The 18,853-nt window shown below is 40.4% G+C and overlaps 1 protein-coding gene and 1 long non-coding RNA gene across 3 annotated transcripts in view; one reads left to right on the top strand and one right to left on the bottom strand.

Moving 5' to 3' along the window:
- LOC308686361 (retinoic acid receptor gamma-A-like) overlaps positions 1-10,211 on the top strand; it is a 42,656-nt gene extending 32,445 nt beyond the window's left edge. For both annotated transcript variants that reach the window (XM_081394771.1, XM_081394772.1), the window contains exons 2-8: positions 2,144-2,292; positions 3,484-3,625; positions 3,847-4,010; positions 5,442-5,618; positions 5,842-6,046; positions 8,134-8,292; positions 9,257-10,211. In XM_081394771.1, the coding sequence (XP_081250897.1) occupies positions 2,144-2,292; positions 3,484-3,625; positions 3,847-4,010; positions 5,442-5,618; positions 5,842-6,046; positions 8,134-8,292; positions 9,257-9,582 (1,322 nt within the window). In that variant the 3' untranslated portion in view covers positions 9,583-10,211. The remainder of the gene's footprint in view (positions 1-2,143; positions 2,293-3,483; positions 3,626-3,846; positions 4,011-5,441; positions 5,619-5,841; positions 6,047-8,133; positions 8,293-9,256) is intronic.
- Positions 10,212-14,499: 4,288 nt separating this feature from the next.
- Positions 14,500-18,406, bottom strand: LOC308686362. The gene is made up of 3 exons (XR_014029582.1): positions 17,883-18,406; positions 15,859-16,970; positions 14,500-14,741 (listed from the first exon to the last, which is right to left on the bottom strand). It is a non-coding gene; the product is annotated as an uncharacterized lncRNA (long non-coding RNA).
- Between the last annotated feature and the right edge of the window lie 447 nt (positions 18,407-18,853).

Here is an 18,853-nt window from a genome sequence, read left to right as displayed (position 1 = left end):
TATCCCCAACTGAGCAAGCCAAAGGCAACAGTGGCAAGGAACCGAAAAACTCCATCAGGTGACCTAATGGAGAAAAAAAAACCTTGAGAGAACCCAGGCTCAGTCGGGGGGCAGTTCTCCTCTGGCGTTTATGAAGTAGAGACCGGATTAAACTGTAAGATTAAAAATGTTATATAAATGCCTGGCTGAAGAGATGCGTCTTTAATCTAGTTTTAAACTGGGAGAGCGAGTCTGAGCAACGAACAGTATCAGGAAGACTATTCCAGAGTTTTGGAGCTAAATGTGAAAATGCTCTCCCTCCTTTGGTGGATCTGGATATCCTAGGTATGACCAAAAGCCTCGAATTTAGTGATCTTAAAGAGCGCGATGGATTATAGGGCGATAGAAGATCCGTTAAATAAACTGGAGCTAAGCCGTTTAGGGCTTTATAAGTCAGTAGCAATACCTTGTAATTAATACGGGACTTTATAGGTAACCAATGTAGTGATGATAAAATTGGTGTTATATGGTCAAATTTTCTTGATCTAGTAAGAACTCTAGCGGCGGCATTTTGGACTAACTGTAGCTTGTTTATTGAGGATGCAGGACAACCAGCTAATAAAGCATTACAGTAATCTAGTCTTGAGGTCATGAATGCATGAACTAACTTTTCTGCATCAGAAACAGATAGCATATTACGTAGCTTAGCAATGTTTCTAAGGTGGAAAAAGGCTGTTCTTGTAACATATGAAATATGATTTTCAAAAGACAAGTTGCGGTCTAATATAACACCCAGGTCTTTTACTGTAGAGGATAAAGTAACAGGACACCCTACTATGTTAAAGTTGTATTGTGAGAGGATTTGTGGGTGGTTTTTTGAACCGATGATTAGTACCTCTGTCTTATCTGGATTTAATAAAAGAAAATTGCGCGTCATCCAATCTTTTATATCTTTAACACACTCTGTCAATTTGGATAATTTAGCGTTTTCATCCGGCCGTGATGAAATATATAGTTGAGTGTCATCAGCATAACAATGGAAACTAATTCCATGTTTCCTTATAATATTACCAAGTGGCAACATATATATTGAGAATAATAGAGGGCCTAACACAGATCCTTGCGGCACTCCATAGTTTACTGGAGTTATGATCGATTTTTCTCCGTTTAAATAGACAAAATGGTAGCGGTCAGATAGGTATGATCTGAACCAGCTTAATGCTTGTCCTTGAACACCGGTATAGTTTTGTAGTGACAGACTTGTGTGACATCATTAACCAGTGTTTGAACAACTAATTTGTGACAATACAGTTTCCGAAAACAGCTAGTTGACTAGTTGGTTTCTTCAACGATGCATCGTAGTTAAGCAACGAGTTACGTTGTTGTACTGGAAACGCACCCCTGGTTAGTTCCTGTCTCTATGAAGCCCCTCCTTCTGAAAAGCACACTGTGCTCTGATTGGTCGGCTGGAGCAGTGTGTTGTGCTCTGATTGGTCGGCTGGAGCAGTGTGTTGTGATTGGTCAACCGCTTCAAGTGTGTTTGGGAAATGTCCCGCCCCTTACCATAACCGCCAGTTTAACACACTACTAACTAACTCAACCAGGCCCCGCCCCTTTACTCTGCGTATGAATTATTTAAATGAGGAATATTGTGACGTGTTCGTTCCTGGAAGAAACTCAAGACTACAATAGAGGCTTTTCAGAGAGTTCAGAAACACTGACACTGATATAGAGAAGAACTCCTGCTGGAGGGACTTTGTGCTTTGTAACTTTGCAGAGCTTTTTCATGCTTAAACAGCAACATTACTCACTAAAGAAAAGTTGAACTTGTAAAAAAAATAAAAAAAATAAAAAAAGGTTTATAATAGGTCCCTTTAATATTCTTTAAAATAGCAATCCACCTGAATTCAAGTCTTTATTTTTGACGATGCACCCAATAATGTTATATAATCAAGAATGCTCCACAAACTCACCAATCAAAAATATGTGAAGGCTAAAGTGGCTTTGTTTTTTAAAGAGTAAGTACATGTTTTGAAGAGTGGGGGAGTGATGTTTGCCAGTTAAAAACTTGCCTGTAGGGCTTGAGGATTTGAAAAACCAATAGAGATTCTTGTCTTAGTAATCATCTCTAAATATCTTGTCCTTTTCTTCCTGATGTCTGCAGCGGTGGAGACTCAGAGCACAAGCTCAGAGGAGATGGTTCCCAGTTCTCCTTCTCCACCTCCTCCTCCTCGCATCTATAAACCCTGCTTTGTGTGCCAGGACAAATCTTCTGGCTATCATTATGGAGTGAGCTCTTGTGAGGGCTGCAAGGTACACACTCTTAGAAGAGACCAGTCTGACTTCTGGCCTTTTAGACAGGCTTCCCATCAGGAGATCATTTTGTGGATTTAGTTTTCATTCATTTGGTTTCATTTTTAGTTTAAATTAAATTTTATGAATTAAACAGCTCGTAAACATATTTTATCGCTAGAAAAAAAATAAACAACCCATTAAACATGAAAGTATTATGCAATCTTTCAAGTTTTTTCTCATTATATAGAACCTTTTGGCATAAAAGGTTCTTTAATTTTGAGTAAAGAACTCTAGGATTCTATTTAGAATATTTTTCTCAAATTATTGTAATTATGGTTTGTTGCAAACCTTAAATTTTAATGTGAACATTAAGCAAAAATGCTATTTCTTTTCACAAAGACATTCAAAAAAGTAAAAGGAGTATTTCTTATAAAGACCATATCATACTTAATCAATATATTTTCTTTAGACAGAAGCCAAAATGTTAATTAATGTAGGTCAATATAATTATTCTTTGGCTTTTTACAACTTAATTTAACCATTAACAAAAGCTAAATTAGCTATATATTAAACTTATGTTAAAACTAACAACATTTTGTTTAATTTCATTTACTTGCTAAAAATAAAGATAACTCAGAAAAACCTTTTTAAATATGCATCATATTTTCTGTTATGTGCCTAAAAAAATGAATTTCTGTTACCAATGTTCTGCACATCAGCACTCTGGTGTTAAGCTAAAATAGTATTTAAACAAAATGGTTTATTTAGATTTTTCAAACTGAACAAAACAGGTTTAAAAAACATGACCAGTATTATAATGCACTTCAAAATAAATGACACATTCACTAATCAAAACCTGAGAATGGTTAATTATGTTAGAATCCCATATTGGCAAAAAGATTTGGGTCAAATACAGCATACCATGAAGACAAATAAGACAGTTCTATTACACTGTGTTTACATTATAACAGCACATGATGCAGAACAGCGGGCAAAGGTCACGGTTTGAGTGCTGCCATCTAGTGTTACTGTCAAGTTGCAGAATGTTGATTTCATTCACACATCTATAGTGCCCTCTGCTGAAGGCTCTGGTGAAGTTCATCAAATCTGGTCACTATTAGACAGAAGATTTTGAGTTATTGTCATGACCTCAGCTCCATGTAAATCGTAATGTAAATACTTATGTTTCTCTCTCTCTCTCTCTCTCAGGGTTTTTTTCGTCGCAGCATCCAGAAGAACATGGTGTACACCTGCCACAGAGACAAAAACTGCCAGATCAACAAGGTGACGCGTAACCGCTGTCAGTACTGTCGACTGCAGAAGTGCTTCGAGGTCGGCATGTCGAAGGAAGGTAAACCTCAGAGCAGTTTACATCACTAACTATACACTTCTCAGTTGATGAAGACAAAGGACAGTCAGTTCACAAGTCTATGACTATGTCTTGGCATGAAGAACACTGCACTCAACTCCAAGATCAAATCACTGCTTCTTCCAACATGTGTTTTTTATATACAGTATATTAAATTTGTGTTTGAACACTCATATTATTTTTTGTTGTTCTTCTTCTTTTAGCAGTGCGGAATGACAGGAATAAGAAAAAGAAGGACGTAAAAGAGGAGGTGGTTCTTCCAGAGAGCTATGAGCTGAGTGGAGAACTGGAAGAACTGGTTAATAAAGTCAGCAAAGCGCACAGGGAAACCTTCCCTTCGCTCTGTCAGCTGGGAAAATACACGACTGTGAGTCCTGAGTCACTTCATCCTCACACACCTCCTCCTGTCTGGCAGATTAACGAACACTGCGGGTCTGCGTGTGCAATATTTCAGAACATTACACATCCACTGAACCACAGCAAAAATAAAGAGTGTTTTTTTATTGAGAGACAGAGACTCCACTTTTTTGTTAACATCAAGATTTTGGTTAACATTTTTATGAATGAATAATGGCTATATTTGATGGTGTGACTAACCACAATAACTTTTAATCACTCTATTTAATCATCTTTTGCAGTTCAGGTAAATTCTGTGTGACAAATGAATTATGAAATATTGAATTATTTCATAAATGAATTAATAAATGAATTATGACAAATAATTATTACTGACTTAATTATTATGAGGTCACAGATAGACTTGGACAAATATATTTCAATGTCAAATATGTCCCACATACTCACATAACTGTGTGTAATTGTTTATTTAGTGCAACAAAATAAATGCAAATAAAAAGTGGAGTAGAACTATGAAGCGAATACTAGTACTATTACTGCTATAAAACTAAACAATACACATAATCTCACATTCAAATACAAGTAGAGTATACATACAGAAGTTGTAAGAAGTGAGTTCTTATGGGAAGTGAGAACTTTTTCTCTCGTTATATTGACAAACTGTGACAAAATTTAACAAGCATTATGATTCCCATGAAAAGTGCTTTAAACACTGAACATTAAGCATATGCATCCATTTGGAAAAACATAATTATATTTTTGCTAGTAAGAATTGCATTGTGACTAGTTAAAACCAGATGCTTAAACCTTAACTGATAACATATAAAACATACATCTGTCTGTCTATCCATATATCTATATGAAATATGAAACATATGTATATGGTTACTGCTATAAATGTTTTGAGTTACACTCAGTGTCAGATGAAAGTATAAACTCAGCACCAGATGGGTAATAAAACATTCTCAAATATATCAAATATATCTATATATTTGACCTGTAATTGCTAATACGACTAGACATAATTGCAACTGAACAGGTCTTAAAATACATTATTACTAGATCGAAGTAAAATTAATAAATGAAATAAGGATTGGGATTTTCGTTAGTTAAAATTGCATTGTAGATTTCCTCCATGTGAATTATTAGTCAGAATTTCATTATAGATATCTGAATTGTGAATTATTTATAGTCAAAATTCTCAACTGACTAGTCAAAACTGAAATGTGAATAGTAACACTGAATGCATTAAAAATGCCCTGTTCATCTTCTATACAGTATATCTCCTATACATTCACTGCTGCTGTACATCCACACACTCATGTTTTTATTAATTATCTATCAGTGATTTACCAACGATTACTGTTTAAGAGATATTGGTTCAGTTGTATGGGAATGCATGGAGAAGTGTGCTCAGTTTTCCTGTTTTACTCTGTTTCAGAACTCCAGTGCGGATCACAGGGTTCAGCTGGATCTTGGACTGTGGGATAAGTTCAGTGAACTCTCCACAAAGTGCATTATAAAGATTGTGGAGTTTGCCAAACGTCTGCCAGGTTTTACTTCACTCACCATTGCAGACCAGATCACCTTACTGAAATCTGCCTGCCTTGATATACTGGTAAATACAACAAAAACTATATCATTAACAACCAACAAAGTTGTCTCATCTTAAAGGTCAATTCGGTTTTTTAGGGGCAGCGGAAACAGACTCATTTCGTTTAGATGCAACCTCTTAATTCAGTGCATATGGTGCAGGATTCTGAAAAAACAATGACACATTTCCTCATTGTCAACTTCAACTTTATTAGGTTGACTTTGTCTTGATGCTTTGTTTCCTGCAGATGTTGCGTATTTGTACTCGCTACACTCCAGAGCAGGACACTATGACCTTCTCGGATGGGCTGACCCTCAACAGAACACAGATGCACAACGCTGGTTTTGGGCCACTCACAGACCTGGTGTTTGCTTTCGCTGGGCAGCTCCTGCCTCTGGAGATGGACGACACTGAGACCGGTCTCCTGAGTGCAATCTGCCTCATCTGTGGAGGTGCTGCAGTCTCGCCTTTAGGAGTCACTTTAGTTCTTCTACTTTATGAATAGAAATTGAATTGCATCGGGAAACTTTCAATTGGGTTAACAATGCATAATTGTAAAGGTCTTTGCACACTGAGTCCGAACTTTTCGTATGCGTTTTTTCATATTCGTCGTTCGGTGGCTCTGAATTGTTAAAATACCATACAAAATGCTTGCTATGGATGCGAAAAATACAGAAAAATGTGTGTAAACGTGATTGACATAACGTGAGGTCGAATTTATTTTTTAACGTGCAAAAATTTCGGACACGAATTTCGTGCAAGGACCTTTATTGTGAAAATCTTTTGAGTGAGTGAGTGAGTGAGTGCCTGAGTGAGTGAGTGAGTGAGTGAGTGAGTGAGTGAGTGAGTGAGTGAGTGAGTGAGTGAGTGAGTGAATGAGCGAGTCAGTGAGTGAGTGAGTGAGTGAGTCAGTGAGTGAGTCAGTGAGTGAGTGAGTGTGTGAGTCAGCGAGTGAGCGAGTCAGTGAGTGAGTGAGTGAGTGAGCGAGTCAGTGAGTCAGTGAGTCAGTGAGTGAGTGAGTGAGTCAGTGAGTCAGTGAGTCAATGAGTCAATGAGTCAATGAGTCAGTGAGTGAGTGAGTGAGTGAGTGAGTGAGTGAGTGAGTCAGTCAGTGAGTGAATGAGTGAGTCTTTCAATTGGGTTAACAATGCATAATTGTAAAGGTCTTTGCACACTGAGTTCGAACTTTTCGTATGCTTTTTTTCATATTCGTCGTTCGGTGGCTCTGAATTGTTAAAATACCATACAAAATGCTTGCTATGGATGCGAAAAATACAGAAAATTGAATCCGATCCAATTTTTTTTATGACAGATGAAAGTGTCGGAGGCAGTGTGTAAACGTGATTGACATAACGTGAAGTCGAATTTATTTTTTAACAGGCAAAAATTTCGGACACAAATTTCGTGCAAGGACCTTTATTGTGAAAATCTTTTGAGTGAGTGAGTGAGTGAGTGAGTGCCTGAGTGAGTGTCTGAGTGAGTGAGTGAGTGAGTGAGTGAGTGAGTCAGTGAGTAAGCGAGTCAGTGAGTGAGTGAGTGAGTGAGTGAGTCAGTGAGTGAGTGAGTGAGTGAGTGAGTGAGTGAGTGAGTGAGTGAGTCAGTGAGTGAGTGAGTGAGTGAGTGAGTGAGTCAGCGAGTGAGCGAGTCAGTGAGTGAGTGAGTGAGTCAGTGAGTGAGTGAGTGAGTGAGTGAGTGAGTGAGTCAGTGAGTGAGTGAGTGAGTGAGTCTGAGTGAGTGAGTGAGTGAGTGAGTGAGTGAGTGAGTCAGTCAGTGAGTGAGTGAGTGAGTGAGTGAGTGAGTGAGTGAGTGAGTGAGTGAGTGAGTTGGAAACTCAATTCGCGTATCTACCCCGAATTGATAAAATGAAATAAAATTCTGTATCAAAAATTATAAGGAAACACCAGTACTTTGTTTAGGCTTGGTCTGTAGGGAATTATAAACCTGCGCACATATATTCAAACGCACATAACTACAGAACCAATTCTTAATGCACATGTGAACGCCATCAGCGTTTCTCACAGGTTCGCGTTTAAAGTCTGTGTAGAGAGAATGGTGTCGTCTTAGCGGCCCCAAATTTAATAACAAATGATCGTTGCGACGGAAGCGAATCAATCAAAACTTACTTTAGCTGGAAAATAACTTTATTAAAGAACCGCTATAAAGCCAAAACAATCTCTGTTACCTTAAATTATACGTTTATCTCTGTAAAGCTGCTCTGAAACAATCTACATTGTTAAAAGCGCTATATAAATGAAGATGACTTGACTTGACTTGACTTGACTTGAGTGAGTGAGTGAGTGAGTGAGTGAGTGAGTGAGTGAGTGAGTGAGTGAGTGAGTGAGTGAGTCAGTGAGTGAGTGAGTGAGTGAGTCAGTGAGTGAGTCAGTGCTATATTCATTTTATACACCTTCAGTAGTAGCTGCTCCAGTTGCCCTGTTTCTTTTATAAAAATTTTGACTCCCTGGTTGGTTTATTCCTTGTGTTGTTGTCAAACTCTGATTGGCATGTCCTGCTCTTCTCTTACTGGTTGAATGAATAGACCGCATGGATCTGGAAGAGCCTCATCGTGTGGATCAGCTACAGGAACCTCTGCTAGAGGCGTTAAAGATCTACGCTCGCCGTCGACGTCCCAACAAACCTCACATGTTCCCACGGATGTTGATGAAGGTCACTGACCTCCGAGGCATCAGCACTAAAGGTAGGCATTGTTCATGTCTGTATGGTTTACAATATTGTTTATGTGGTTAACTCAGTGTGATAAAGTCATGGAACTTAAAGGAATAGTTCACTTAAAAATTGAAATTCAACATTTCATTAACCAAACAGCTGATGGACCCAATTGACATCCATAGTATTTTTTTTCCTACAACGGAAGTCAGTGGGGTCCAACAACTGTCTGGTTACCGACATTCTTCAAAATATCTTCTTTTGTGTTCAGCAGAAGAAAGAAATTCATACAAATTTGAAACAACTTGAGGTCGAGTAAATAATGACAGAAGTTTCATTTTCAAGTGAACTATTCCTTTAACATTGTGATATGTTTAAAGTGTGCTTGACAGCACCTGCGTTTTTTTTTTTTTTTTTTTTTTATTAAAGGGTTGGTTCACCCAAAAAGGAAAATTCTGTCATAAAAAACTCACATGTCATTCTGAACCCGTAATGCATTCGTTCATCTTCGTAACACAAATGAAGATCTTATTAATTAAATCTGAGAGCTTTCTGTCCCTTCATTGACAGCTACGCAACTGTTTATAAACCCACGACAGGTAGTTAAGACAAATTGTTTGATACATTCATTTTTTTTTTTTTTTTGCACAAACAAAACACTTGCTTCACTTTTATAAAATTGAGGTTAAATTACTGGAGTCACATGGATTACTTTAATAATGTTTTTACTACCTTTCTGGGGCTTGAAAGTGGTAGTTGCGTAGGCTGTCAATGGAGGGACAGAAAGCTCTCAGAAGTATAGAAGTTTACTCAACTATGAAGACTTCTGCTTCTGAGGATCCTGGAAATGAGAAAAGGGTCGACTAGTCGTACTACCTACCTACTTGCTGCAAACTCTACCACAAGCTCATGATAAATAAGTAAAATATGAACCTAAATGAAGAGATTAAAACCTCGAAGCATAAGGTCGATCATGCCTGTGTGTCTCTGTTCAGGAGCGGAGCGAGCCATCACTCTGAAGATGGAGATCCCAGGCCCGATGCCTCCTCTGATCCGAGAGATGCTGGAGAACCCTGAGGCCTTTGAGGAGAAGTCTGACTCTAAAGACAATGAAGCTGCCGCCCCCCTGCCACCTCCCGCCATCCAGGCCATCAAACGCGAACGGGACGAGGAATCTGCCCTGGAGGACGAAGAAGACGAGGAGGACGAGGTTGTGGAGGAGGGACGGGACAGGGCAGGGGACAGTGAGGATGAGGAATGGGGGATCCTGCAAGTGGACATGAGCGGAGCTAGAAAGAGTGTGTCAGGACGAGCACAGTGACCGCTGGACGACAGTATGTATGCGGGTCTGAGACATACACACAACAGCAGTCAACTTTAGATTTCAGTTGATGCGAACAGATTTCCCATCATTCAGTCAAACAAACAACATCGTTTCCCATAATGACTTTCTATGACACAAATAAGCATGCACAACTTTGCACATCAAGTTTCCCTCAACCATCCAAAAGCAGTAACAAATTACATCTTAAAAACTGAGAAAAACATGCCAATGTTTCTTTAGACAGTGTTTCTCTAACTGAATAGAGAGAGAAATTAAAATGAGTGCGAAACTAGAGAAAGAAAGGCCATTATGCCATATCTGGATGTTACTTGGTATTTGCATATTTTGTACTACATTTGGAGATGCCAAATATTTGAGAATGCATCCCAAAGCCTTGTTCTCTATAAGGGAAGCGATTTTCACGACTGTATATGGATGCATAATCAGAGCTGATCAATGAGAAAATAGAAAAAAACAACAAACAACCACATGACCAATTCAATGGTCTAAAAAACTTTTTTTCTAGACATACATTTACTGCATAACTTTGTACTCTTGATGTTGCATTGTCTGAGATATATTACATTTTGTATATGCATACTTTTCAACAACTCTATTCTTCTTTCAGTGTGTTTTTATGTGTTTTTGAGTACTTGCTTTTTACTAAACGCTCCAACAATATCCTACAGCCATACTCTACATCTGAATTTACCATTTATACCAATTTTAGGGTTTGGGGCATTAGAAGATTATAAAATAATTGTTTTTAGGTGGATATTTTGAATTGAAAGTAAAATCTTTAGATTTATAACATTATATCACATTATTCATTACATTATTACAAATCAAACTTTTCACTCAGGGCAAATCAAGGACCAAATGTGCTCTTCAGTCTCTAGATCAGAGCATGCGTGCACTAGCTATTCACGTACATTTAGATCTTTAGTTATACTGTATCATTACGCAAAAATGACCATTAAAAGCTGAAATGTAACATTTTACTCTGGGATCTAGAAGACTTGCGTGATTAGGTATTAAAAGCAATAAAAGCTACACTGATATGTTGTACAATGTAAGAACTCTATAGTAATGTGTCAAATATGAGCCGAGCACATGTGGCGTGTACAAGCGATGTGCATTTTCAATCCCATAACTGTCAAAAAAGTTCCTTTTTTTATAGGTAATGTGGGAAAATGCTAGTTAAGCGAATCTACCCTACACAGATCCAGCAGGGCTTCAAGAAAGTGTTTTGCTCAGTTCTTTAACTCTTTCCCCGCCATTGACGGAATTTTCCATCTTTCTGTGTTTTCACTGTTATACGGTAGGGGGCGCTATTACACATCTTCTGAAAGAGTACAGAATCTCCTGATCAAAACACAGGTGAAGAAGAAGCAGAAACAAGCGCTAGCATATGCGTTCATATGCATTATGTAAAATATCGTGATCATCAACATTAAAGTCCGCGTGAACCGGAAGTTGCAAACGACTTTTCTCCAGTGTTGTGACGTATTTCCAAGTGAAAAGGAATATTGAACAGAGGGCAGGGTTTTACTCTAGCGCTCCTCCTCTCCATCTCTGCTCATAACAGACTAACGGTTTGAGGGGAGTGGTTAAGCGTTTCCCAACCCAAGCCGTCAAACCTACGTCATCAGAGAAGGTCTTCCAATGCAGAGGGGAGGGGCATTTTCAGATTTTGATTAAAGATTACGAAGCCAAAAAAAACTGACTTGCATGGATGAATTGTTCACCACAAAACGATCAATTTAGGCAAACAAAGTAAATATGGTCAGTTTTGATTTCATGTGGACTTTAAACAGCATATAGCCTAAATCAAAACTAATGAAACCCTAATGAATGAAACGTCGACCCAGGACGAGCAATAGGACTGGAAAGCTTGTTTTTTATTTATTTTTTATTAAACTTACCCACATTCAAGTATTGATAAAAAAAGAATGCATGAAGCTAGAATAAAGCTGGTACCTTTTTTTGTTTAAACGCAGAAGGTCTGTTCTTTCTTTCGAAATGTTGCATGTTCAGATATTCATACAACAAAATAAGTTGGCTGGCAACTTTAAAAAGAAACGCTGGCGGGGAAAGAGTTAATATCTGTTTGTCAAATTATTATATAAAAATGAATGAAACAAAACTGGATTTTAGACTACGTCAGTCAGTCGACATCATTATAAAAATGTAATCTCTCATAGGATACCCATACCAAAGAATACAATCTAATCTTCTTTTTGTTAAAACTAATGAACAAAAACCAACTATAACATACTAAAATGTACTATGGTAAAACCATGGCATTCTTTGAAGTGTGTTGGAGCATCATGCAAACAGACTAATGTAAGACTATGGTAATCATTCAGTATCATGGGATTACTGACTGTATATGGATATTACAGACCTAAATATTAATGACAGAATATAGTAAAATAACATTTATATAAAAATGAGATGAGATAAGACAAAAAACACCAACTACTGTGGTGTTATTTATATACCGTAGTAATCCAAGGGTCTTTACAGAATACCATGTCTGAAAAACATGCAACCGTATTTATTTGTTGGTGAGAGAGGTTACAGAGTAGGGTGTTTTTTTCCAGTGTCCTTCTTCATCCTTCCATCCCTGTTGAGGTTTGTGTGCGCCGCTGATGACAACATTATACCTCCGTACATGACAGAACAGTGTTGCCAAAGCAGTCATAAGCTTCTGATCGCTGCGCATTCTGTGAGATATTGGGGATAGAGCCATACGGTTTAATGTGTAAAGATGTGTGCATGTATGCTATTTGCTGAACTGTAAAGATATCTTCTTTCTACTTGTATCTTTCTACCGTTGTGTCACTGCAAACTGTTTCATTTGATGCATCAACAGGACATCTCAGTTTTTTTTTTTTTACAATGTTGTCTTTTCAAATATTTCAAATATAAACACACACATTATAGGCTTTACATGTACTTTTATTTATTACTTATTTATCCTTGTCTTGTTACATTTTTGTTTTATCTGTAATCAGTGATGCATGTAATGAACTGTTTTTTTGACTGCTCCCATAATTCCTTGTGTGTCTCTATAGAGTGTGGAAGAGTGTGTACCACCAATGTCATGATCAGCCACTATTCAAATGTGGTTAGACAACAAAAATGAGATCATTTCAACTGACCAAAACGAATGCATGATTACCACATAGTGTGCTGGATAAACCTGCAGTGATCATCGAGTCTAGCAGCTTCATGTAATGCACTGATCCGGATACGTGACAGGGTAAATATGACCTGCAGCAGTAAACCGTGGTAAACATTGGCTGAAATGATCTCTTCTAGTGTCTATACTTCCATTTCCACACCAAAACCAAACGTGCAGTTTAAGTTCAGGCACGTACACGCGTCCAAATGTGTTGTAAATACCGAGGGAACACAGCCATATCTCAGAAAATATGATAAAAGTCCCTGGAAATGCATTAACCATTCCGTGTCCGTTTAATTTTGACAAATGTATAAATGTAGCAGTCCATGGCAAAGTGTAATTCAAGAAGGCCGGAGGATATTACTGTTCTTGTGAATTATCAGAGCAAATGTTTTTTTTTTTTTTTTTTTTTTTTTTACATTAAACATGAGAAATTGGGTTTAACATCTGAGACTTTTGTTCTTTCTTTTATTTTTCTTTCTTAAATAGTGTTTACCTTTTGTGCTTATATTTTGTCATTTATTGCATAGAGTGCAAATTTTTCCTTGATGAAGAATGATTTTTGTGGTGGTTTGGAATATGTGTAGATTACATGTTTGTTCGTTTGCATTATTTGTTGCTGAATTTGTCATTTTATTTGTGACTTTGTCTCTCTTTTGGGTTTTGAATCATAAGAAACATGGTGGGTCGTTTAAGGCTTCCAACTGCTAAGGAGAATAAACACGTTTATGTTTTAATGCACATTTGTAATTTTACAAAATGATCTGTTTTTATATTATTTTGTTCTTTGTGCTCTTAATATGGTGTTACAAAAGCAGCCTAGATGGGTTATTTCTTGTAAAAACAATCCCTGTTTCTTAGCAACACTTTTTAAATATAATAGCATTTAACATTTGTTTTTATTCTCCCCATATGTGTTTCATTGTTCTTAATATTTCTCTCAGTTATGTGCCTTGCAAAAACGTGTCAATCGTCTTGCACAAATCTCATGGAAACTGTTTCAAGAATCTTTCTGTACATCCTTAATACAATGACACAAGTGGTATTGATGACTGTAAATGATGTCCACATCATGTCTGGACTTCTTCTTTAAATGCATTTTCTGTATGTTTTCCAAATGTTATGATTTTATAAAGAAATTTCTCATCATACTCTGTATTGTCATGATTTCATGCTGAACTAATAGAGGAAAATCTGTACGCTCCCTTATTTAATCTTTACCTTCGCCGTGAGTCTTTCATAGATCCAGATTTTAATTCAAGATGTCCTCGTCTTATGCTGTGCCATTAAAGAATGATTCCTTTTAACAAATTTACCACACAATCAAAGATACAATTATTTTGTCTGTCTGATAACAGGAGCCATCATTCTCTTATCAGCTTGGAGAGGTGTTTATTTAAAAAATAAATATTAGAGAATATTCAAAAAGTGAAAATGATTTGCCTACGAGGTATTTAATAGTGGGCATAACGTTTAACGGGCAGGGTTAGAAGAACTTTAAAGACAGGGACAAGCAGCATCCATTTACAGTATGATTTTAATTAATATAATCATGTACACGAAATATGTTGTTGTTATTGCATACTGTTTTATATATACTACTATACACTGAGGTGCAAATGTCACAGGTCGGGGTGGAGCGCCAGCGGGCCGCCCACCCCTTCGCTTGCGTGCCGCCCCTGAGGAGCCGGCCGTGGGCACGAAGGAGACAGGCAGACACAGAATTCAAAATAAATATACTTTTTTTTATTAAATAATAAAAACAATATTAAAAGTCTCTTCAGTTCAGGTTCTCTTCATGTGTCTCTTCACATTTCTCAGCACCTTCGGACAGAGAGAGGAATGGACATAATCCACAGCTTCCGCATTCTCTTCAGCGTTCTCTTCGCGTTTCCCAGCACCCTCGGACAGAGAGAGGAATGGACATAATCCACAGCCCCCGCATTCTCCTCGCGTTTCTCAGCACCTTCGGACAGAGAGAGGAATGGACATAATCCACAGCTTCCGCATTCTCTTCAGCGTTCTCCGCGTTTCTCGGCACAGCATTAGCAGGCTCTTCAAGCATTAGCAGGCTCTTCCAGCATTAGCAGGCTCTTCAAGCATTAGCAGGCTCTTCAAGCATTAGCAGGCTCTTCAAGCATTAGCAGGCTCTTCAAGCATTAGCAGGCTCTTCACTGGACTCAGACAGAGGGAGGAATAGACACGTGTAACTCACAGCATTAGCAGGCTCTTCCAGCATTAGCAGGCTCTTCCAGCATTAGCAGGCTCTTCCAGCATTAGCAGGCTCTTCCAGCATTAGCAGGCTCTTCCAGCATTAGCAGGCTCTTCCAGCATTAGCAGGCTCTTCAAGCATTAGCAGGCTCTTCCAGCATTAGCAGGCTCTTCCAGCATTAGCAGGCTCTTCACTGGACTCAGACAGAGGGAGGAATAGACACGTGTAACTCACAGCATTAGCAGGCTCTTCCAGCATTAGCAGGCTCTTCCAGCATTAGCAGGCTCTTCCAGCATTAGCAGGCTCTTCCAGCATTAGCAGGCCCTTCCAGCATTAGCAGGCTCTTCCAGCATTAGCAGGCCCTTCCAGCATTAGCAGGCTCTTCCAGCATTAGCAGGCTCTTCCAGCATTAGCAGGCTCTTCCAGCATTAGCAGGCTCTTCCAGCATTAGCAGGCTCTTCCAGCATTAGCAGGCTCTTCCAGCATTAGCAGGCTCTTCCAGCATTAGCAGGCTCTTCCAGCATTAGCAGGCTCTTCCAGCATTAGCAGGCTCTTCAAGCATTAGCAGGCTCTTCAAGCATTAGCAGGCTCTTCCAGCATTAGCAGGCTCTTCACTGGACTCAGACAGAGGGAGGAACAGACACGTGTAACTCACAGCATTAGCAGGCTCTTCACTGGACTCAGACAGAGGGAGGAACAGACACGTGTAACTCACAGCATTAGCAGGCTCTTCAAGCATTAGCAGGCTCTTCACTGGACTCAGACAGAGGGAGGAACAGACACGTGTAACTCACAGCATTAGCAGGCTCTTCAAGCATTAGCAGGCTCTTCACTGGACTCAGACAGAGGGAGGAGAATATGTATAACTCACAGCATTAGCAGGTTCTTCCAGCATTAGCAGGCTCTTCATTGAGCTCAGGCAGAGAGAGGAATGGACAGCTGTGATTGCGAGTGAACAGCAGAAACAAATCCCACACTCACATTTCCACCACACACTGTAAGGTTTCACTCGTGCTCATTTCCACAATAAAACTGCAACTCAACAGACCCACAGTGCACCAAGGCCTCCGCCCGCCATCCAGCCGAAGTTCTCTCTGGCTCTCTCATCTGTCTCTCTCTCGTCCTCTCTCTCCCGCGGCCTCCCGCCGCGAGCGCGGCCACGGCCGCTCACGTGCTGCGCGTCCCACCTCTCATTCTCGTCGTGTCCCCCTCTGCTCGTGCCTCTCTCTCCCGCGGCCACGGCCGCTCACGTGCTGCGCGTCTCTCTCTCACAACCCCCGCGGGGAAGAACCACCCACACTTTCTCTTCCTCTGACTTTTTATCCTCTCATGAGCTAGTGTGGCCCCATTCAAACGCTCAGCGCAAATCACCCACACCTGCTGTCAATCCGCCACTAGGTTACCATAGCGACAGGCACTCACCCAGGCTTATTTGTCACCCCGTGACATACCCCCCCACCAATCCGCTCCAGGACGCCGAAGAAAAGGGAAGGGGGAAAAAAGGAGAGGAAAAAAGAAAAAAGAAAAAAAGAAACAAGCAAAAATAAACAAAAAAAAGGGAAAAAAAAACTGGTCGCCATACCTTCGGCCCACGGTTGCTCAACTCAGGGCGGCACCCTGCCGACTACGGCATTTTATGTCACAGGTCGGGGTGGAGCGCCAGCGGGCCGCCCACCCCTTCGCTTGCGTGCCACCCCTGAGGAGCCGGCCGTGGGCACGAAGGAGACAGGCAGACACAGAATTCAAAATAAATATACTTTTTTTTATTAAATAATAAAAACAATATTAAAAGTCTCTTCAGTTCAGGTTCTCTTCATGTGTCTCTTCACATTTCTCAGCACCTTCGGACAGAGAGAGGAATGGACATAATCCACAGCTTCCGCATTCTCTTCAGCGTTCTCTTCGCGTTTCCCAGCACCCTCGGACAGAGAGAGGAATGGACATAATCCACAGCCCCCGCATTCTCCTCGCGTTTCTCAGCACCTTCGGACAGAGAGAGGAATGGACATAATCCACAGCTTCCGCATTCTCTTCAGCGTTCTCCGCGTTTCTCGGCACAGCATTAGCAGGCTCTTCAAGCATTAGCAGGCTCTTCCAGCATTAGCAGGCTCTTCCAGCATTAGCAGGCTCTTCCAGCATTAGCAGGCTCTTCAAGCATTAGCAGGCTCTTCAAGCATTAGCAGGCTCTTCAAGCATTAGCCGGCTCTTCAAGCATTAGCCGGCTCTTCAAGCATTAGCCGGCTCTTCAAGCATTAGCAGGCTCTTCACTGGACTCAGACAGAGGGAGGAATAGACACGTGTAACTCACAGCATTAGCAGGCTCTTCCAGCATTAGCAGGCTCTTCCAGCATTAGCAGGCTCTTCCAGCATTAGCAGGCTCTTCAAGCATTAGCCGGCTCTTCAAGCATTAGCAGGCTCTTCAAGCATTAGCCGGCTCTTCACTGGACTCAGACAGAGGGAGGAATAGACACGTGTAACTCACAGCATTAGCAGGCTCTTCCAGCATTAGCAGGCTCTTCCAGCATTAGCAGGCTCTTCCAGCATTAGCAGGCTCTTCCAGCATTAGCAGGCTCTTCCAGCATTAGCCGGCTCTTCAAGCATTAGCCGGCTCTTCAAGCATTAGCCGGCTCTTCAAGCATTAGCCGGCTCTTCAAGCATTAGCAGGCTCTTCACTGGACACAGACAGAAGGAGGAATAGACACGTGTAACTCAGAGCATTAGCAGGCTCTTCAAGCATTAGCCGGCTCTTCACTGGACTAGCATTAGCAGGCTCTTCACTGGACTCAGACAGAGGGAGGAACAGACACGTGTAACTCACAGCATTAGCAGGCTCTTCAAGCATTAGCAGGCTCTTCACTGGACTCAGACAGAGGGAGGAGAATATGTATAACTCACAGCATTAGCAGGTTCTTCCAGCATTAGCAGGCTCTTCATTGAGCTCAGGCAGAGAGAGGAATGGACAGCTGTGATTGCGAGTGAACAGCAGAAACAAATCCCACACTCACATTTCCACCACACACTGTAAGGTTTCACTCGTGCTCATTTCCACAATAAAACTGCAACTCAACAGACCCACAGTGCACCAAGGCCTCCGCCCGCCATCCAGCCGAAGTTCTCTCTGGCTCTCTCATCTGTCTCTCTCTCGTCCTCTCGTCCTCTCTCTCCCGCGGCCTCCCGCCGCGAGCGCGGCCACGGCCGCTCACGTGCTGCGCGTCCCACCTCTCATTCTCGTCGTGTCCCCCTCTGCTCGTGCCTCTCTCTCCCGCGGCCACGGCCGCTCACGTGCTGCGCGTCTCTCTCTCACAACCCCCGCGGGGAAGAACCACCCACACTTTCTCTTCCTCTGACTTTTTATCCTCTCATGAGCTAGTGTGGCCCCATTCAAACGCTCAGCGCAAATCACCCACACCTGCTGTCAATCCGCCACTAGGTTACCATAGCGACAGGCACTCACCCAGGCTTATTTGTCACCCCGTGACACAAATAGTATCTGTCAATATTTCCACTAAGTAGGCCTATATACAACAACTAAAATACTGCTATTTTTAACTATTTTCTGCCAAATCGAAATGATTCAGATAATATTAAATATTATTAAAATCAATCAATCCAACACACTTCACAAAGGAGAGGTAAAACTTACTGGACAAAAATTCAGTAGTCTTAATATGTCATGGATAAATACACTGTTTCACTAAAACAAAGCCATAGAGAAGTAACAGGGTGACTGAGACCTATAGTTATAGAGGAACTGCTAGAAATGAACCATTTTAAAACACCAACCGAGTTGACTCTTAATTTCAAGTAGGATTTATCTTATTTGAAATATGCAAAATTTGAATACATTTTTTAGCTCTGCAGGTCTC

The sequence above is a fragment of the Scardinius erythrophthalmus genome (genome assembly GCF_964197995.2).
Source record: "Scardinius erythrophthalmus genome assembly, contig: HAP1_SCAFFOLD_212, whole genome shotgun sequence".
NCBI lineage: Eukaryota > Metazoa > Chordata > Actinopteri > Cypriniformes > Leuciscidae > Scardinius > Scardinius erythrophthalmus.
The sequence above is the reverse complement of the archived record's forward strand: the minus strand, read 5'-3'. Positions and strand labels throughout refer to the sequence as shown.